The following is a 22,491-nucleotide window of genomic DNA, read 5'->3' as shown; positions in this document are numbered from 1 at the left end:
TGCACTGCTGGCCCTGCATAGGGTTGTGGGCCTTGCGCTGTATGTACCTGGGCCCTCCCTTTGTTCTTTATAAAGAAAATAAAAACGATTTACACAAAAATTAGCTAAGTGCATACAGGCCCCATAATTATATATTGTAAGTAGACAACTCAGTGGATTACTGTTTTTGCTGCACAGATTCTTTTGTCACCTGCAGGTTACACGCTGCAATACTTGAAAATATAGTCAGAGCCACTGGAATTTTGTGATTTCACAGCAGCGGTGTCGACAATGTAATTATGGATTTGCCGCATGTGCGGCAAAATCCATCATCAGAAGATTTCAACAAAAAAATGTTTCTAGCTCAAAAAGGCACAGAGTTACTAAAAGTGGAAAGAACCTTCCTAAAGGCTGACGGGTCACCTTTTTGTTATTGTTATTTATTTCAATATTTGGGTGCTGTAGTGGTGCACATGAAGTGATAGTGTGAACATGTAAAAATTCAAAAGTAATACTAAACTAAATATGCTGCATTACCCTGCAGTTAGCCTTTCCTTGCCATATAATTAATTAACCTTGCTGTAAAATTTGGTCCTCCCCTGCCACATAATTCCAGTTTCCTTGAATATGGTAATGTAGCTCAACAAATTATCAACTGGCACCAAAGAACTGCAACATGCAAACAGAAAAGGTGTACGTGTAGACTTATACTGTTTGTTTCTCAGTCTTTTATTATGCTAAAGGTGCTCAAATGGGTTATTGGTAAATGTTATGTATATGATTAATCTTATAAATACTCATTTAGATGATATATCTGACAGATGATGTGTATCTTCTACATACAGAGCTTGTAAAACTCAAAATCCCTGCTTCCAAACCATTGCTTAGCCCAAACACTTGTTTAGGGATCCGCAGAATGTCTGTTTCCTCAAAGGCATGGGCATCAAGGTGTTAAAGCTCCCAGCCAGGATGAGGCTCAAACAAAAGAAGGGCTGATGTCCCTTTTAGTGAGGCATTTGTGCCGGCCCAGATAAGTGAAAACAAAAATCTCCCTCATCTCCTTCGGGTTGCAGCTCTTACAACTAAGCTGCAAAGTGTGAGTGCCTCTGAAAGTGTCCTGGTATTTTCAAATTGTAAGTCAGCAGGTTTCATTGTGGCCTGCTTCGACCCGTTGCGGCTTAATGATAGCTGCTGGATCCAAATGGATCACCCTCCTGTCCAGCGCTGAAGATTACTATTTAATTGCACAAAAACAAAGTGTGCTGTCTATGAAGGCAGGATATGTTGTCTGGTGGCATTGATTGTGGCTCTACAAACGAGGGTTGTGTGCTAATTTCGGCGTCCCCCACTTATGGGCGTCAAACCTTGATCAGCACACTTCTTTTGCAGAATTGAGAGAGTTTAGAAACAACTACACCTGACTGGAGGCCTATAAAGAACTGCACATTTACATTTTTATTGAGCTGCCAGTTCTAGCAATCTCAGAGTCCTTTCATGTGGATAGTGGGGCCTGCTTGGCAGATGAGCATAAATGGATCTTTATCGTGTCATTAAGGCGCTCACAAACTTTTGTTTGAAAGCCTCCTACCCTATTTTGTCATTATGAGCCACTTCAAACTGAATCCTAAGGCCGCGCCCACTAGTAGCAGCATTAATCGCCTTGAAAATGTCTTCTGCATCGGCACAAGCAATTCGATTTTAAACAAGGCGCCACATTCTGCCTCTTCTTGAATACACAGCTCCCGGGGTGGCTTTGAAGCGCAAGGACTGCCCCTGGTAAAGGCGAGGGCTAGCATAGAACGCGCCGCCATTATGGCGTTCGCACTACTCCCCGGGTAGGAGAGGGAGTGGGGGAGGTCGCGTCAGCAAAGTCGCTGCGCCCCCCCCGCAGCATTGCAACCAATGGTATGGGGTGGACCACTTTTGAACCGGAAGCACTTCGGTGCTTCCGGCCCAGAAACGTACAACCTGCGCCCAGGTAGACCGGTCTGGTCTGGTCTGCCTGGGCGCCCTTCTTATAAGGGGGAAGTGGGGAAAAGAATATTCTCTTGTTCTTGCTCCCCCCAAGAACATACACCGGGCCGGCTGCGGGCCCGTAATCTTTTGTCTTGCCCACCCACCATCCCCTAAGGCAGAGTTTGTTATAAGGTTTTGTATTGTGTACTATGGATAATTATTTTCGTTTCCCTTTGAGCCATTCGGTTTTCAGGTAACAAAATTAGTTAATGTGAATAATTCTGTATTAATGTGTAAATAAAAGTGTAAAGTTTGAATTTCTCTTGCAGTTAAATATTGTCGTATTTTAGTGGTGTCTCTGGTCAGGCGGTAAGGTCATGCTTGGTAAGCATAGTCTTCGGGCCTTAGCGGTCAGCACCATGTAACTCCAGGGGTAGTGACAGCTGGTAAGTAGGCTGTCGGGGTGCGGAGGCCGGGGGAGTCCTCCTTCCCAGTGGGCCTGGGCCACCCCTGCATGCGCATCAAGGCGCCAATATGCAGAAGTCTGCAGCCCCATAATGGAGTTTAAGGCACAGGGCGTAGGGGGGGCCCGGGGGAAAGTATCCATCCAATAAGCTGTACCCCCTGCACAACCTTACTCCGGGAGTAGTATTGGTAGCACACTGGGACCGAGGGGAGCGGCCAGTCATTGACTTTGCTTTAGGCTCTAGATGGGACACGCAGAAAGTAAATACATGCATTGTTAGATTTACGGTAGGAATGTCTTCTGAATTAGACTGTGTTAGGGTTAGCCCTTGGCACAACATCTGCCTATCAGTGTATCTGTGCTTCCTGCATAATTTTTTGTATCTAATGTTAAAAATTGTTTTGTTAATTTTTAATAAATACAGCCGGGGGGGTTACACCCCCCTAATCCAAAAATTTAACATTTTGGTGTGGTTTCCAATACTGTTAGAATGGGGGAGGGGTGTGCCATCCATAACCTCAGAGTCTGTAGTTGGAGTAGGGGACCTAGGTAAGTACCATACCATATTGAGCTCAGAACAGTTTTCTCTTTTAAGCAAGAAGACAGTTTCCTTCTCTGTTAATCGCCCCGAAAAACCCTAGCACAAAATCAGAGGTGAGCCCACCAGATATGGCGCCAAATCAAGTGGAAAATATTAGGGGTTGAAAGAATGTATTTTAGAAAAGCAACAGGTTTTCCTTTAGTTGTTCATCTAGTCAATCACGGAGGCTGTCCCTTTAAATACTGCAGGCTGCTCTCCCGAATCCCAGGTAGCATCACTCCGCTCGAACACTGCAGGGCCTGCGCACTGGTAGGAACACCGTTTGTACTCCTCTATGACCAGTCAAGGATTAGGATTTCAAGATGGCGACAGTGGCAGCGCACTCCTTAACTGCAGTGTGGGAAGATGAGCACTGGAGCCTGCCTAGTGTGGCATGAACTAGTGCTGGTGCCGTGTGAACATTCAAGTGCTCGTCTTTGCTCACTGTAGACACTACCCGTACCCTCTCACAACTCGTCACAGAGTGGGGTGGTGTCAATGAGGCCAGCTAATTCCACGCCACCCTGTAACAAGTTGTGAAAGGGTAGGGCAGGGTCCACTCCCTGACTGTACGGCAGGGCTGCAGACATAAGCGCCTGGGGTTTACTTGACTTCCTTGCCATCCGGTGATGGAGTTCAGGGGCACAGACTATGGTCTGATGATTTCACAGGTCTCTCCGCCTTACGGGCTTCCGCCTGGCAAATACTGCTGCTGTGTACACATCTGCCTTAATTTATCTTTGCGGTTCAGCTGACAAAGTCTAGAATAGAATGGTTCTCACTGAAAGTCTGACAGAGTCAAAGATAGCAGAAGCTGGAGTCTCAAACAATTTTCAGAAGATCACGGGTCAATACACTAATTACTAAGAACAAGGGATTTTGTGTATTGCCAAATATTCTACTTCCTTTTGGCATTAGTGTGATAGGTGAGACAGCTATTTACCTTGTATACATCCAACTCCAGCCCATAGAGGTGGACAGCTACAGAAATCTATAAACACTGCAGGTACTACATTAAACCTCTAAAGCTGATGGGGTGGATCAGGGGAGTTAATGGGGTTGGGGGATATGATATTGGGGCACAGAGAGATCTTTGGGGACATTGTGGCAATGGATGGTAGATTCTACATAGAATTTAAAACTAGATGAGAAAATCTTGCACAAGTGTCTAAATTCCTGAATAGCTTGGTTGGGTACAGAATGAGAAATTGATCATCTACACATCTCAGAAGGAGGCAGTCTAGTAGTTTAAGTTTGATGTGCATTCAGGGTATGGAACACACACTTTGATGTACTAGAAAGCAGAGTAGACGAGGATCATGAAAGAAATATGTAAAAGAATCTTGAGAAAACCGGTGAAGTCCTTCCTCGCACACCACAACATGTAAACACTTCTGATCAACATGTGCATAAGGATAGAGTTTGTTCTGAACTAGTTTGAAGTGCTCCGTCAAAAAAACACAGAATAAACAGAATTGAGAAAGAGTAATATCACCTGCAGCTACTTCTACTGAAAATGAATGAATAAATAAAATGTACCTTATAAATGAACCAAAAGCATGTTTTCATTTTATAGCAATTAATTGCTCCCACGCTGAGGAAAAGCGGGATAGGCAGTCAACGTATGATGGGTTATTTCTTTATTTTTAGTAATGAGGATTATTTTGAGTTCCTATACTGCGGGCTCTATTAGGAATTGCCCGGAGTAGTATCTTTAAGGGGATACCACTCTGAACAACTACATATGTCCTGGTGTGTACAGACCTGGTAATGATTCCAGGTCAGAGATATCGGCCTTGGCTTCCCAGCTAAGTTACAGGTTATGAGGGAAGCTGTTGCGCCAGCCCCAGTCCACATTCTTCAGCTGAAGAGAGCAAAAGAAGCTCCTGTAGCCCCCCATTCTCCTTTCCACCACCTCTGGATAAAAGCAAAAACATTTTTAAACTAGCATCTGCTCCAAGAAGGGGGTACTTATTTGTGGGGCTTTGGGCACGTTATCTCCCGCATAATGGGGAAAAGAATTCAGAATAGGATATCTCATGGGGAGATACCGGGTGGTATCTTTAATTCTGGCCCCAGTATCTTTCTGCACAAGATAAAGGAGAACTTGTACCGGAGCTCTGCATTTTCAACATTTAGAGGTAAATTAAAACACTAAGGCCAGATTTATTATGATTTTGCACTGGGGTTGTATCACTTTTATGGCGCAGCCGGATGCAAAATCCTTTTTGGCACTTACTAAGCCACACAAAGTGACTTTGCGTCATTTAGTAAATATAAAAGTAATGCAACGCAGCACATAGCACTGCCTTGCTTTACTTTGCTTCAGGTTGGCATTAAACGGGTGGAGCACAGGCATTCCCATGCATCCACCCATGTATTTTGATGCAGACTCAGATTTACAAAGATTTTTAGTCTTATATTTGTGCCAAAAAGGTGCGCCTGCCCGACAGAGGCTCAACAAGGAGAAATATCTTGATTTCTCCTCGTTACTTACTCTTTTCATGTGTGGTACCTTCTGGAGCAAACTGAGAGAGAGGAATATGCCTCTAAGGATTGTTTTTGTGTAGGAAGGTAATCCTGCCCATAGCGCAAGTACCTATAGTGAAAGAGTGCCTGCGGTGGCGCCATGCATAGGGTGACCAGACGTCCCGGTTTTCCCCAGATGGTCTGGGTTGTTCATGAAGTGTCTCAGTGTCCTGACACTTTTCTGCAAACTGTATAAATGTCCCGGTTTTTAGATAGCGCCTGCGATGAGCACAGAAATGTCCCGGTTCTTGTGTAGTGGCTGAGTGGGCACTGGTGTTAAAAAGATGTGCGCATCTGGATGTCACTTCAGATGAAGGTGTTGTGGGAAGGGAATTCCTTTAAAAAGAGACATTTTCTCTTGGGATTGCCCTTCTGTTTCTAAAACGCAGCAAGATTGTCATTATGCCTGCCATTGTGGCAACAGCGTGTCCGAAACACCAGCATGACCATGTTCACTGGAGACAGAGGTGCACCAAGATCCAGCGACCCGCCAGTGTAAACTGTAGTTCTACTTCTATGTTTATGACCTGTCCCAATTTTTAGGTCGAGCCTGGAATTAGCATCCGAAGGATGCGTCCAGGTGGAGAACTATAGCTAGCTGACTCGGGGGAATGAAGGACAAGAAAGTGCCACGCGCTTCTCTCCGGCTGGATTTCACTGCGTGCACGCGCACCCACATTCACGCATGCGCACAGCCACACGCATACAGAGCCACACGCATACACAGGCACACACACACCCCCCCTTTCCCCCCCCACAGTCACACACACGCATACACACAGACTCCAAGACACATACACACACGCACGCTCACACACATACACAGCCACTCGCCGCCGCACGCGCGCACACACACACACATGCCCCCCGCCCTCGCAGCTTAGCAACAAGGCGAAGCCCCACTCACCGGCTTCCTTGGTGCGGCGGCTCTCCTCTCATCGGCAGCTGCAGGGCCCGGCAGCAGGACTCTTCCTCCCTCCTTCGGCACCGGGGCGCAGGGTAGGCTCCTGCCTGCTCCGGTGCTCCAAACAGCCGCGGCTCTTCCGTGGGAGGCGGGGTAGGCTCCCGCCCTCCTACTTCCTGTTTCCGGTTGTCCCGCCCGGCCTGCCTGACTTCCTGGTCGCAGGCGGGCGGCGATGTTCCGTTTTTACCGGGCTCAGGCCCGCACCATCGCGCTGCCTGTACTGTGCAGCACTACGCAGGGATGTCCCTTTCCCACCTTGTTCCTCCCAGGCCAGCTGTTGTGGGACGGCCTGACATGGTTGTGTTCTTAATTCTAGATTAGATTGTATTACTTGAAGGCATTTACAATGGTGATCCTAGTCCGGGTAAATTAAAAATGCTTCAAGCAGAACAAGGAACATATTCTGAACCATTATCCACTTACCATGTGCCACTTACATGCTCCAAGCATGTGACATGCTCACACTGCTTCACAAACCATAACACACACAGCTAATTTAACTAACACCCATCATATAATTTACACAGCACAATGCCACAGAACCTCTCATGAGCACACTTATCTCAACACACCTACAATAATGTAACCTTATACACAGCAGAACATGTACCGTTACACATACACTATTATTCTATAACACATACTCTTGCATAAACAAGTCCCATCCCACACAGTCGCACATATACAGGCTCACACACCTTTTAATGGTAGCTTTTAGTCTTAATCATATTGCACGTACTGTTCTTTTGCAGTATGTGATGAAATGTACACTCACTGCTACCTGAATTCTGCAGGCGGAGGGGTTGGGTGTGTGTGTGTCCGCTTTGGCACTCTTAATGCTGCCGCCTGCCTGTACATCTTTGTTTTAGATAAACTTGTAATGTTGCTGCCAATGGTGTACCCGTGTTCTAGGTAATGATTGGTAAAAAATATAGTGGGAGGTTACCCAGGAGTATGATTTTGGACTGATTTATTCTGTGGCACTGAACCGGTCTTCACCAGAAAGGAGACAAGACCGTTAAAATCCCTTGATAGTGTCTTTGAGTGATGATGTTTTAGTTAAGTATATTTAATGTAATGTTTACCTCGGAAAAGGTGACCTATGCAATATTGAGCTGGCATATTTTAAGTCTATTTGAGTGGATTTGGCATTTGAAGCACACTAAACTCTTTGCTTGTTCCTGTTGACCTGAAAGTGCCACTTTGGGTATAATGCTGCGTTATGCTCTTTTTTAACATATGACCAATGTGAAGCTGGAGGGGTCGTAAAGTAGGGGGCTCCCCTACTGAGGTTGGGTCAGAGGGAGGGGCAGCCAAGGTGAGACAATTAAAACGAGACAACCTGGGGCAGCATACAGGCCTGTAGGGCTGTGTGGAATACCAAAGTGCTCTGTGGAAATGCACCAAGAAATAGGCATAACCTCCTAATGAGCACGCTAAAGCTGCGTGGGGCCTGGGAGCACTGAAGTTAAAGCATCCTGAAGGTGCCCCTGCAAGGCATGTATATAAATTACCTGCAGTTTCCTGACAGCACCGTTCCCCATTTGTGTGTGTTAGTTATTGTCTGTATATGCTTTTATTATTACTTTAAAATCCTTCACTCCTTCAAGGTGCTCATTTTTATACAAACAAAACTTAACTACTGCATAAAAAAAAAACATTGCCATTTACAATACTAAAAGCTCAAACTTTTCTAATGCGAGACCTATTGCATTGCAAATGCTTGTTTGTTTTGGGAATCTGGTCAACCTAGCCATGCAGCGCACAGTGGGCCAGAGCAGAAATGCTTCATATCTTTGTAAATAGGGAGCATTTCGGCTCTTTTCCTTTCATGGAGCGCAGTGCAGCCTATTCCCTTGGTGCGCCGTGTTGCGTGAAATAATATTAAATATGCCCCATTACTTTTATTTAAAAGCAAGTAAAAAGAGACATTAAAACAGTCTAAATTCAATATTGCAATATAAACTATGCTTAGTGCAGCACAGTAAACCCTACAAAAAATATATGTTATATCAGAATTAACAGACCTGAATAATAAAACATGCGGTCTATCTACATTAGTACATGTACTCCCATGCCTATGTGTGAATTTACAACCTTTAGCAGTTCACAAAACATCCCAGTAGTGTGTTTGGCAAACTGCGTCAGTCCTTCGCACACTGCATAAAAAACTTGCAAGGGCGCTCTTCATCCCCCAGATATCTTGTATTAGATCATAAAACCCCTGTAATAAGGTTGACGGGATAACTTTCACGTTCATGAGGGTGTGCCCTTTCGCCAGACTCCAAATGAGGATTTTTAGATTTTAGCTTCAGAGAAAGTGATTGCGTTGCTAGATTGACAAGGAAAGATGTCAGGTCTAGAATGTTTGATAACTTGTGCATATGAAGTTATAGCTGGGTATTGGCAAGGCATTGATGAATAAAGATGTATTTTCTCCAAGGATTGGTGTTACACCCATTGACACCATATCAAAGATATAAAGGGGGCTTCCCTTAAAGGCCAGGCTGTCAGTCGAATTAAGTACTACAACACTGATATTTCTCATAGCACTTTGAAACACAGATGTGCTCGCATAACACTTACAATATATGACCTGCGCGTTTGTAAACCACACTGTATTTTACAAACAGCAAGTTTTTTTGGAACATACACGTGAATTTCAGGCAAAGAATCATTTGGAAGATTCTATAATGGGCCCTTATATTATATCCTATTTTCAGCCGTGGGTTCTGTGGTGGAGGAGCGTCGCCCCCCTGTCAGCTGCCTCAAAACAACAGGAAAGGAAAATAAAACGATAATAAACACTTTATTATTGTTTAATTTTTCCAATCCTGACGAGTCTTTTGGGGGGGGCATGGGGGAACGACAGGCGCAGGGGGAGTCGTAGTGCACTGTGATCCGTGCGCATGATGGTTTGGCCGGTCGTCTCAGGCCGGCCATCACATCATCTGCACTAAAGCTTACTCCAACCACAGTTGCATTGCCGGGTTGGACAGAGCAGCCACAGGCTCCCTGTCTCACTGGGAGTGCAAATCCATGGCGCTCAGGCCAATCCTGATGTGGCTCTCATGACATGAGGGAGCGTCAGGATTGGTTGCAGTGTAGTCTGGGAGCCTGTGCCTGCCAGAAGAGGAGCAAACTGCAGGTAAGTTTTGTCTATTTTTTTATTTTTTTTATTTTGTCGCCTCGCCACTCAAACACAACACCAGCCGCTACTGCCTATTTTATGTATCATCATCATTAAATCGCTTAATTTGTTAAAAAGATTAACCAAAAAAACACAGAGGAGAAATAAAACAACAAATTAAATTTAGAAAATGAATATGAAATACAAATCACAATAATAAAATACGACAGAGTTTCAGTCTTATACATTTAAAAATATTGAAAGGTATAATATATCGTGAGCTATAACCACTAATAATCACTTGGGTAAAATGATGGTTGAGTTAGAGTTACAAAATTGAGCTGCTACAGGTAGTGATATCATCTGAAGATATAGCAAGGCTGTGCGCAATAAAGGCACAAGAAATATAATTCATTTCCGTCTGAAAATATCACTGAAAAAAATCATGAGTGCATAACAGATTGCAATGACTGATTATCAAGGGGACAGAATGCTGAATTTTAAGGTAAGATCCAATGTTTGGGAAATGCTAAAGAGTGGTGCATAATACCCACTGTAAAACATGTCAGTAGATTATGACCATGTATATTGTGCACCCACGATAAATACCATGTATGGCCTCTTATATCAATAGTTACATATCTAAACTTAAAACTAGACTTCAATAATTTAGTTTCTTCTCTTATCAAAACTCTAAAGCTAGGGAAAGATTTGTTTTTAATTAATAGTTTGTCTCCTTTATCAATATCTTCAGGATGATCACATAACTTGGGATGACCAATCTCATTGTGTTTTTTTTTAAACAAAATGTAGCCAAACAATTCTAAACTCTGAACATAAATTCAAGCAATCCTTTATGATTTTTTGAAGTAAATCTTGCAGCTGAATCAGTCCAGACAGAGACCCATAACAATCCATTCGCCATCGTAAACAAAACTCAAACGGTTCTGGGGCAGCCCAAGAAGTTTCCAACAATCACAGTTTTCTTCAATCTGCAGAGGACTTACATCCACGGGTCCCCAATTTCAGTTGCGCGAGTAGCCAAAGGCATACATTTCCTGGTATAAATAGTAATAATTCTGTCAGTTGGCATTTTACTCATCTTAGTAAGGCAATTTATTATAGCTCTCCAAGACTTGATACATTTGATTTTTCTATATATTATTAAATTAAACCAACTAAGTGAATTATCAAAACCTATTCCTAAATAACAAAAACAGTGTAATTTGCATATCACTTGCCCTTTTACAGTGAAAGTTCTACATTTAATAGATCTGGGCCCCAGGGGTAAAACATAGGAGTTAGTTACATTGGTAGATCAATCTCAATTCTCCATTAAGTGTGCATAGGAGCTTATAAGACACTTCAAACCATTAGCAGTGCATGAAAGTAGAACTACATCATCTGTACATAAAGTTACAGACCTATTCTGAGTGTTTCTAGTCCAACACTGCTAAGATGATGACTAAGTTGATTGATATGTGAATTAAACACTAATGGAGCAATGGCACTATCCGATTTAAAAAAAGATTTCCTAGGCAACAAATGTTCTGAGCATGCTCAGGTAACCAGTTCAATAGTATGTATATTAACACCTCAATGCACTGACTTAACCACAAGTTATTTTAAAAAAATATATATTTTTATTCAGAAATATTTCATACATCAGAATCACAGTTTAAATGTTAAAATAGGGGGCCCCAACGTGGAACTAGGTGGCTCCTAATTTAGTTAAAAATAAATTAATATGCACAGACAAACATAAAATAGATTCTATATACATTGAAACAATATACACATGTCAGAAACTCGATTTTTCAGTTAAACCATATATAAATGATGATGACTATTTATATATGGTTTAACTGAAAAATCGAGTTTCTGACATGTGTATATTGTTTCAATGCATATAGAATCTATTTTATGTTTGTCTGTGCATATTAATTTATTTTTAACTAAATTAGGAGCCACCTAGTTCCACGTTGGGGCCCCCTATTTTAACATTTAAACTGTGATTCTGATGTATGAAATATTTCTGAATAAAAAAAAATATATTTTTAAAATAACTTGTGGTTAAGTCAGTGCATTGAGGTGTTCATTTTTCATACTATTGAACTGGTTACCTGAGCATGCTCAGGACATTTGTTGTCTAGGAAATTTTTCTTAAAATTGTATTAGCCCTGTCCTAGGAACATTATCCGAATTCAGGGGGTCCTTGTGCAATGTGGTGCATACACATACCATTAGGGCATGTGTATGCACCACATGCGCATATGTATCTTTGTTGGGGGTGCATCATGGTGACCTCTTGGCCGCCTTGCACCCTTGGAATTGCATGTGCAATTTGAGATTACCTATTTGGTAATCGCAAATTGCGACTGCTGTCCTATTCATTCCTGTGGGCCTATAAGCCTATAGGAAAGAATGAAAAGGCATTCTTTAATTGCGAATTGCGATTTGCAATTAAGGAATGTGTAGGAATCGCTAATATTTTGGCGAAAACTACATACATAAGGAATCGCTATTCCTTAGCTTGATGCATGTGGCCCTATATGTCGAGAAACCATCAATTAAGACTTCTTAAGTCAGCCATGGTTCCTCTAGAAATACTCTCTCTAACTGGGATATCATATTCAGCCATTCCTTCTTTCAGATGTTCCAGTGAACGCCAGCCTTATTCGAGGAAAGATTCTAATTGGTGCTAAATCCAGATGTCGTTGGGAATTCAGCAGGTATAATAAGTTACAGGTGTCAAGTCTAAAGGCTATGGAATTAGTGAGTGGTGCAGGATGTCAACCAATAACCTATGTGTCAGCCAAAGGTGCACATCCATTGGATAGCAGACTGTAATTGATTACTGATTACCAGGTAGTAGTAGAGTGACTTGTACCAGGACATGTTTGCACAGTGGTGGAACACTTAATATGGCCTAGGCTGGGGGATTTAAAAGTAGCCCAGATGAACCGTACAAACAGAACCAGTATATACGTTATCTAAATGCCATGTCTAAAAGAAGCGATACTTGAGAGCATTGTTTAAAGTTATTGACAATGCAGCCGCCATTATTCATATAACTCTGCATCCTAAGCCATCCCACTCTTCTACCCATGTTAACAGCTTCATGATGTACACTACATCTCCTCAATTGCATTAACCAAGAATCAAATCATTCCTCATTCTTTAGCAGCAGAAAATTCTCACTAGAGTTGTTAGGCACACAAGGGGCAATTTAAATACTATTAGATGGGGACTAGCCAGTGATGGTAACTGTAAAATATCCAGAATTGGTGATCAAAGCTGCTTCCAATTTATTAGCACTGTACTCTAGCATTGATCCGAGAAGAGGAGGGATCGTCTCCTGAGTTATTGAACACAAATCAACATTCCACTCTAATGCATGGATTCATTTACGGTACCAGGTATTGTGACTTGATGGAAACTCATACAAGAGATTATTTCAATTGAGAATGGATCTAGACTGTTAATTTCTCTCTCAAATTAGCAAATTTAGGATGGATAGTTAACAAAATCAGTGAAATCTATAAGTTACTATTCACCAAATGTATGTTATCTGTAAACACCCACATTCTACACCCCCTCTAGCCAGGTGGAGATAAGTCCTCACTACTAAGTGTCAGTATTAATATTTGAGGTTTAGAAAAATGTTACTGATTTGCTGCAATCTCCTGTGGTACAGTGTGCAGTGTGTATCGGCCTGAACATTATTACTGGATACAGTTTCTGCACTCTCCTTGTCTAGTACCCCAACCACTTTCTCTAAATATTTATCAACACAAGCTTCTTTACAGCAGATATTGAGACTGGTGGAGCAGTGGCTTTGTGCTGACCCAAGGATGAAACACTAAGAGAGTGAGCTTAGTCCGAATCCTTCAGGCCAATGACTGACCATGGCCGGCGCGAGTTTCGCACAGACGCAACCTGTGCACATCCCACAGAGTCGGATAAAAGCATGCTTTGTTTGCATTGATATTCACAAGCGGGAAGGGCCTCCCTCACAGCTTTCTGGAAGAGGTAGTCCTAGAGCAGTACGAGCAAAACGAGAACAAGCTGAGGGCACTCTGCGCAGATGGATTGACGCATGCTTTATAAGCGGGAGAAGTCTCTGTCCATCTTCCCCCAAAGCCTTGTGGATGCTACAGTCCAAATCAGCACCCAGCAACTGAAGAGCAATGCCAAGGCTGGATGTAAATTGAACACATCATTGACTCCATCCACTACATAATTCATCACACTTCTGCTAAAACATTCACTGATTTCTAATTTCTAATTTAAAATATTTCTAGAGCGCAGCGTACACCTTGCGGTTTCTTGGCGCTAGGGGGATCAGCAACTGAGGAAAAAAGACCAGGAAGAGATAAAGGGGATATTGAGAGAGTTTAAGTGGGGAAGGCCTGGCTGAAGAGGAACGTTTTCAGATCTCTACGAAAGGGGAGATACTGGGTGGCAGAGCGGAGGTGGTCAGGGAGTGAGTTCCAGAAAGTTGGAGCCAGGGTGGAGAAATTGGCCCCGCCCCACTTTTTATGAGTGAAGCGAGGGATCTGAAGGAGGGACTTGGAGGAAGACCGAAGTTCTCTTGCAGGTACATAGGGATTGATTAATGAAGAGATGAAAGCGGGGGCAGTGCCCTGGCGGGCCTGGAAGACCATGCAGCCTATCTTAAAGAGGGAACGTTCTTTTACAGGGAGCCAGTGAAGCTCCCTGAGAAGAGGGGTGGAATGGTGATAACGAGGGAGGCCGTACACCAGCCGGGCTGCCTGGTTCTGGATAGTCTGGAGTCTACGCAAACTGTACGCGGGGATGCCATGGTAGAGAGCGTTTGCGTAGTCCAGTCGCGATATCACTAGTGCGGCCATGATGATCTTAAGTGCCTGGGGGGAAAAGAAACGGGAAACAGTGCGGATGGTGCGGAGAGTGAGGAAGCAGGAGGATACCACGGAACTAATTTGTGAATGGAGGGTGAGCTGGTTGTTTATTTTGACACCGAGTGTTTTGACCGTGGTGGAGGGGGTCGGTGCGGGACCAAGAGAGGGGGGCCAGAAGAGAGAGTTCCAGGGGCTGGACGAACCACCAGTGAGAACCAGCTCGGTTTTATCCGGGTTCAGCTTGAGGTGGTTGTGGTTCATCCAGTCCCTGATGAATGTCATAGTTGACTGGAAGTTAGAGACAGAGAGAGGAGAAAGGGACAGATCAAAGATGAGCTGGAGGTCATCCGCGTAATTATAGACGGTGACCTCCAGCTGCTGGAGTGCGAAGATGAGAGGAAAGATATAAAGATTGAAAAGTAAGGGGGAGAGAGAGGATCCCTGGGGAACGCCGCAGGTGACAGGGAGAGGAGTGGCCGTGAAGTCGCCTAGCCGGACCGCCTGAGTGCGGTCCCTCAGAAAGGAGGAGAGCCAGATCAAAGCTGATCCCCCGATGCCGGCCGCCTTGACACGGGTAAGTAAGATGGTATGGTCCACCGTGTCAAAGGCGGCGGAGAGATCAAGGAGGACCAGTGCCTGGTGTTTGTTCTCATCCATGCTAAGCATGGGCGAATTTTGCGAATCTCGCGTTCGCGAATTTTGCGGATTTGCAAACTCGCAATTCGCAAAATCCGCGAATTCTCGCGAATTTGCGGATTTTTTTTTGTGTGTTCGCGCGGGTTTCTGCCAGTTCGCGCGGGTTTTGTACAATTTCGCAAACGCGAACTTACCTGTCGGGTCGCAAGTTTCGCGAACTTGTTGTTTCTACGTGTCCAGCCTGTTTGGGACACTCTTCTTCATCACTGCCACTCTCTGTCACCACTGCCACTCTCTGACTACTCATGCCACCATCTGGCCCACCCATGCCACCCTCTGTTTCATCACAGCACCCTCTGGTTGTCCAGTCAGTGTACATTATTGTGGCAAAGCAAGCACACCTTCCCTGCCTCAAGTGACCTGAATTAATTTGGGGCTGATTAATGTGTCACAGAATATTTTTTTAGCTGGCACCTGCTTCCTTAGTGCTTCCTGATTAGTGATCTTTTGCACTTGCTAAGTGCTTTCATTGTTGCAAAATTAGTTACAACACCTGCCCTGCCCCAACTGACAATAATGAATTAGGGGCTGATTAATGGATTTGAACTTCCAGCCTGGCTCTTGCTTGTCTCCGTTAGCTGTAATTCAGGACCTTTGTGGCATATGTGTAACTATTCTGAGGTTCAGAGCAGGGTCACATAATAGTTGCAACTGGCAACTGAACTCTGGAGGGGCCCCTCAGGAAGCACTACAGGAAATGGCTACTAATGATGAGCCTGAACTTTTGAACCTGGTAAGTAGTTTCAGTTTTGCTAAGATCGTATTTCTGCAATTTTGCGCTTATTCGCGGGGCGCGAAGTTGTACTGGGAAGCCGCGAACTCACGCGAACAGTGCGAGCAAGCCATAAAATCCGCTGCTCGCGGATTTGCGGATTTTGCGGGAGATTCGCGAATCTCGCGGATTGCGAATTTACCGAAAATCCGCAAAATCCGCGAGCGAAACGGATTTTCCGCCCATGCTTAATCCATGCCCTTTCTGAGTTTGTCTAAGACTGAGACCACAACTGATTCGGTCGAATGCCTGGGACGGAACCCGGCTTGGCGGGATGCCAGTCCCCCATTTGCCTCAACATGGGCGCTGAGTGCCGCGGTAACGTGGCGTTCCATCACCTTGCCCAGAAAGGGTAGCAGGGAGATGGGGCGGTAGTTGGCCGAGATGGAAGGGTCAGCGCCAGGTTTTTTCAGGATGGGCACTATGGTAGCTGCCTTTAGCGCAGAGGGCACTACGCCCTGTGTCAGGGAGCTGTTGAGGAAGGCAATGGGGGGGTCAGGGCAGCTGGAGTAAATTTGCTGCAGGACTCGTGCCGGGCAGACGTCCGCGGGAGACCCCGACTTCACTTTGGGGAGTATCTCCAGAAAAGAGTCCTGAGTGAGGGGGGGGATGGAGGTAAGAGGGTATAGATCGGAAGGGGGGGAGGGATCGACGAAGGCAGACGAGGGTGGTGGGATGTTGGTCTTGATGGTTGCTATTTTGTCTAAAAAATAGGTGTTAAGCTGGTCGCAGAGAGGCTGGGAGGGAGGGATATGGGGCGAGGTTCGGTCTGAGAATGCCAGGTCATTCACTATGCCGAAGATTTCCCTGGGTTTGTTTTCTGCAGAAGTTATTTTTAACGAAAAGTAGGTGGTTTTTGCAGCCAGGATTGCTGTTTTGTATTCGGCCAGTGCTGATAAAAAGTGGGTTTTTGATAGGGGACTGTAATTTTTCCTCCATTGCCTCTCCGCCCGTCGGGCGCTCAGTTTGAGATCTTTTACTGATATACAATGGATCTGGGCGAATGGTCCCATAATCTTTTGCCTCAGTCACAAACGGTGACTGTGGGTCAAATGACAGAAAAATTATACTCTTACCAGCATATGTGTTATTTCACTGAATAAGTATATGGTATTGAGAGAGCACAGCGTGAAAAACGAAGTTGCGGATCAAACTGCAACTCTGTGTTTTACCTCTTGTGTACACTGGCTGGTCTAGCCAGTGGGGGGGATGGGGTTGGTTGAGGGATCTTTGGGTTCTTCCAAGCCCCCGCTCAAAGGGCACCCTTCAGGTGACGCCCTAACTGGGTGCTACCCAGGGCCTAAGTCCTAAAAAAGAAGTGGGGGGACGCTCCAAGTTAGGGGGTGCCACCGGAAGTGATGTCACGACAGGAAGTGACGTCACGAAAGGCAGTCCCCTCTCATTACAGGGAGTCCTTCACTTTGACCCTCTGTAGCCCCTCCGCACTCAAGTCCTGGCTGGCTGACTTAGCGTATCATATTTTCTTAGATTTATGGCTGAGTTTAAGGTTGCTGCCAAGTGTTGCTGTTTTTAGCTTTGAGAGGTTCTTGGCCAGCGCTCTGCTTATTGGCAGAGAGGGGGGCACAAGGGGTTGGTTTGAAGGCTCTTATCTCTTGGAAGATGTTAAATGTCCGTATTTCCCACCCATTCTTCAGCGTATTAAACAGAAATCTGGATATTTAAAGTGCCTAGAAATGACTGGTGTGTGCTTTACACATGGTTTTGTTATAGAGCCCCGCGATCTCACCAACTGTGGCATGGTCGCATTTGTTGGTGTCTCTCCATCTCACGGTTTGTCCTGGAAGAGCTCCGGAGCCTCAGGCATCCAGCTCTTCTTCCAGGAAACAACAGTGAGGCAGGGTAAAATAAGTGGGGGCCGCCGTCCACCCGCGTGGTACCCCGACTCGAGCCCTGGTGCTACCTCCTAAATGAAGGCCATTCAGGATACTACCCTCTCAATGGACCTTTTTTTTGTATAGACCACACTCCCAGGCAAAATCTGGAATTCACCCTGTATGTTATGCATCCATGCAACACGTATTACAAAGTGACAGCACAAGCATTGTTGGCCCCTTGATTACAGAAGTGCGCCCAAAGCACAGAAAGCAGAAGCAAACATCAGAAGTACTAGAGGGCACTTCTGTAATATGGCGAACACTGTCTTGTCTACATCATCATCACAGCCATTACAGCCCAATACAGCCATTTGAAGAACATTCCTAGTGTCATTAGAAACGCTGACATCCCCAGCATCACTTGAAATACTAAACCTCTCCCTTTCACTTGAGAACAAGGTTTACCCTGCGACCAGCCTTGTATTCTGATCTCTTAAATAAGGCGCTGTCGCCACTGTGCTGACATTAACTTGACCCAGTGTTTAGCGGGCCAGGCCAGGTTTCACCGGCGAGCACTGTTTCACGTTGCATTCTGGTAACTTGGAGGCAAGCAGCGTCCTCGGGGGAGTCAGACCACAAGCCAGCCTGTCTGTTCCTACCTCACTGTGGTTCTCCCGCAGCCACTCTTTCACGACGTCCAAGGCTATTTTTGCTGCTGGCTCATTTGGGAAACCTAAGTGGAAAGAGAAAAAAAACAATTAGCCCTATTGTAGATGTCAATGAGAACTGTATACACTGTCTTCAAGCTTCACAAAGCAGTCGCTGTGTAAAAATAAACTATCTGCTTACACAACAAAAAGAATTATGGTGATCAAAACATTTGCGTACACTTCATTTGGAATGATTGGTCCTTTAGAGGAGAGCTCTCGACGCGTCTTCAGCAAAGAGGAAATCTCTTCTAGGTGACCTAAATATGCGTTTCAAGCATCTACATTTAGAAACAAAATAGAACGTATAAGCCTCAGTGACACACAGACCCTTTAACATAAACTGCTCTTAGTGCCTTGCTTGGGTCTGCCCTAATAAGCATGTCAATCAAAGGTTAGTAATACAAAGGTAATGTTTGGGTCCTTCTTCAATACCTCAGACTAGATAAGCACAAGCGCCATTTGAGCGCAATGGATATTTTCAGCTGTTTTAGCAAGACAATGCATGTTGGCACACAGTACGACATTTGCACCGTGCAATCTGGAATACTTGCTGCTAGAGAGCAAAGCTCCCACCCACTCAGTGGCAAGAGAATATTACCTTCTTCGTTGTGGGAGTGGCCTAATGCAAATTAAGGATTTTGTTTGCCCATACGCACATTACATATGTGCCTAGATAAAACGTGTGCCTGGCATCAGAGAATCAAGCAGAATGAGCACTAACTATACATTAACACAATTTTGGCATGCCTATAGCCATAGGGTCCCATAGGCCCCCTCCAGAGAGCTCTCCATGCAGTATAATGTTGTAAGTAAATGAAGTCCAGATGTAGCCAAGTAGTAAGTTCCAAGAAGGTCGTTTAGTAACCGAGTTACAGATAAAGTAGAAGGTAGATGAGTTGATAAGTTGGATGGTAAATAGCCCCACCAGGATCAGCCTCTCTGCTGCTCAGCCTGCATTCACCAACTGGCACTCCACACATAACCAAGCACTCCGTGACCTCATCACATATTCCAGCACTCATCCTGGCTGAGCAGTCGGGAAGAAGAGAATAAGGACAAGGAGAGGGGACAATCAAGTCACAACAGATACATACGGATACAGTTGTACCCCCGACATGAGGGTCCTACTAGACAACTTAAGAAAAAAGGCCAGGGCTGACCAATTGCAGTTTAGCAAGGGCTACGCTGTTAGTTAGTTTATCCACAGGACATAGTGTACCCCTGCTCTTCAGATGGGTCCTGAAGGCACCCGTGAGGAAGGTGCAGGGCTTCCAGGTCATCCTAGGGGGCAGGGGAGCGCCTGCAGGCAGGCATAAGATGGAGGGTGAAGCCCTTCTGTGTGAATGTGGGTTGTACTGTCACCAGTGGATGCACTAACTCTAAGTAAGCACATGCACCGGAGAGAGCCCTCTGCTTTAGTAGTGAGGCTTATGGGTTTGATTGATCAGTGAGTAATCAGTATGGTTACCAGCAGCGACTCCTCTACGAGAGAGGAGGAGCATTGCTCAGCCTGCTGCGAGCGCAGCAGGCAAACACACAAAAATAAAATGTCATAATAATGCCATTTTATTTTGCCACTAGCTTGCTCTGTAAACAGCGAAAGTGGGAGGCAGGGGGCGGGGCTGAATGCTGCTATTGCAGGATTACTGCTGAGCATGTTCGGTTGGCCGGCTGGCTACCTCTGGCCAGGCTGACATGCACACTGTAAACCCAGCAATCGGGGATTGCTGGCACAGGCCCCCAACCTCAAAATGAGCATTGGGTTAGTCTGCTCCCACCAATCCTGGAGCTGCTCTCACGCTGATGAGAACAGCTCCAGGATTGGTTGGATTTGTGTTCGACTGAGCAGGAAGGAAGTCCTTCCACTCCTGCTCGTCGAATGCTGGGGAAAAGTGTGGCGTATATGGTGAGTTTGGCGCCACCATGCCTCGCCATATTTTTTAAACAGCAGCCGCCACTGGGTTACACGCCGGCACAAAAGGAGGACTCAGCATTACTTTGTTAATATGGCATCAGATGTAAAGATGGTGATCCTCTGGCAAAACTTTTGAAATAAGTGGGTTTCCTTAAGGGATGGGTGTAATTTGCAGAGTTTGATTCAGCAGAATCACATGGAATTACATAAAAATTCTGCAACTCCCCGATGAACTGAGTGGACATTTGGTGCTATTTTCTTAGCACACACTGCAGCCTTGCATCCAAAAATGGATGCGAGGATGATTTTTGATTAAGAAAATATTGCAGCCAAATACCACTTGGTGACCTTGCTTACTCTGCAGCGATTCAAAGTTTTTATAATTGCAGAGTATATAAGGGTGCCGCGTGGTATGCAGTAGTTTCTAAACTTTAGCAACCACTACATGTCACTCGGCGCTCACCCCTCACTTACTGTGCAGTGAATACAACTTTTGAATCACCGCAGAGTATGCATGGGCTCCGAGTGGTATTCAGCACTGCATCATTTTTTCCCCACAGGCAAAGCAGTGGCAATTTGATCTAGGAAAACGCAGAATTACCAAAATTCCGCCCACTGCGCCGGCTGAGTTTAAAATTAGCAATTGTTAGAAGGCCAACAGAGTAGACCTTTATCATGAAGGAAGATGGAGACTCGAGTCCCACGCCCTCTCCATGATGTACGTCATAGTGGGTGCAATGATAGACTCCCACGAGGTAAGACCCTGGCTACTGTCCAGGAAGCAAGAGGGGGAGGGTTCTTTCTGAATATAGGCAAAGTCGCTGGGCCATGTGGAGAAGTGTGGCTCAATGGGTGGAGAAGTGTGGCTCAATGGGTGGAGAAGTGTGGCTCAATGGGTGGAGAAGTGTGGCTCAATGGTTAGAGCGTCAGACCCTGATGCAGAGGTGTAGCCCGGGACCAGGGTTCAATTCCCCGCCTCGGCGGGTCTTGGGCTCAAAATTCCACGGACCTGATAATTCTCGCCTCAGTGCCTATTCTAATCATAGAGTCCCACTCTGCAACTCTGGGCAATAGCTTGCTTAATCTCCACAACGGCCCCCACAACGCTAAGGATGCCTGGCCTTCACCCTGGGGGTGCCCAGGAGTGGACGCCTCACAGGGAAAGCCAGGAAGGGTTCCACAGCGGTATTCGTACAAGCACCTTGAGACCCTTGTGGGTGAGTAGTGCGCTATACAAGTATCAATTTACATTACATTACATTTACATGTTGCCTATAAGTGGGCAACATATCTTTGACACTGGCCTGTGCAAAAGGAATGACACAGAGTCTGTGGTGTCTTCCAGAAAGTGGCAGGTGAGACTGCCGCTCTAATGATGTGAAAGATACTCGACAACACATGAGCATGCTCAAACAGTTTGTACTTGTGATTCCTACATAGGACATGCATGAACAATGTGTACTTGTACTCCTGTAAAGGGCAGGCACGATCAGTATGGGCTTGTAGTCTCAGATAGGGCACACATGAACAGCGTGCACTTGTACTCCAACATAGGGCACACATGAACAGAGTGTACTTGTTGTACACCTGTATAGGGCATGCATAATATGTGTGCACTTGTACTCCCATATAGGGCACACAAAACAGTGTGCATGTGTACTCCTCATGAACAGCGTGCACTTGTACTGCTACGTAGGGCATGCACAACAAGTGTGGACTTGTACTCCCATATAGGGCACACATAAACAGTGTGCATCTGTACTCCTTTATAGGGTACACATTAACAGAGTGTACTTCTTGTACACCTGTATAGGGCATGCATAATATGTGTGCACTTGTACTCCCATATAGGGTTCACATGAACAGTGTGCACTTGTACTCCAACATAGGGCACACATGAATAGTGTGCACTTTTACTCCTACATAGGGCGTACATGAATAGTGTGCACCTGTACTTCTCTATAGAACACACATAAACAGTGTGCTCTTGTAGTCCTGTATAGGGTATGCATGATCAATGTGCACTTGTACCCCTATTTAGGGTACATATAATCTGTGTGCACTTGTAGTTCTATA

General features: G+C 45.1%; 1 protein-coding gene across 1 annotated transcript in view; it reads right to left on the bottom strand.

The window, feature by feature from the left end:
* Positions 1–22,491, bottom strand: part of LOC147709132 (uncharacterized) — a 2,423,108-nt gene that overhangs the window by 2,121,261 nt on the left and 279,356 nt on the right. Inside the window, exon 3 of the mRNA XM_086925884.1 lies at positions 18,450–18,523. Within this exon, the coding sequence (XP_086782010.1) occupies positions 18,450–18,523 (74 nt within the window). The remainder of the gene's footprint in view (positions 1–18,449; positions 18,524–22,491) is intronic.

The sequence above is a fragment of the Lissotriton vulgaris genome, chromosome 6, assembly GCF_964263255.1.
Source record: "Lissotriton vulgaris chromosome 6, aLisVul1.2, whole genome shotgun sequence".
NCBI lineage: Eukaryota > Metazoa > Chordata > Amphibia > Caudata > Salamandridae > Lissotriton > Lissotriton vulgaris.
The sequence above is the reverse complement of the archived record's forward strand: the minus strand, read 5'-3'. Positions and strand labels throughout refer to the sequence as shown.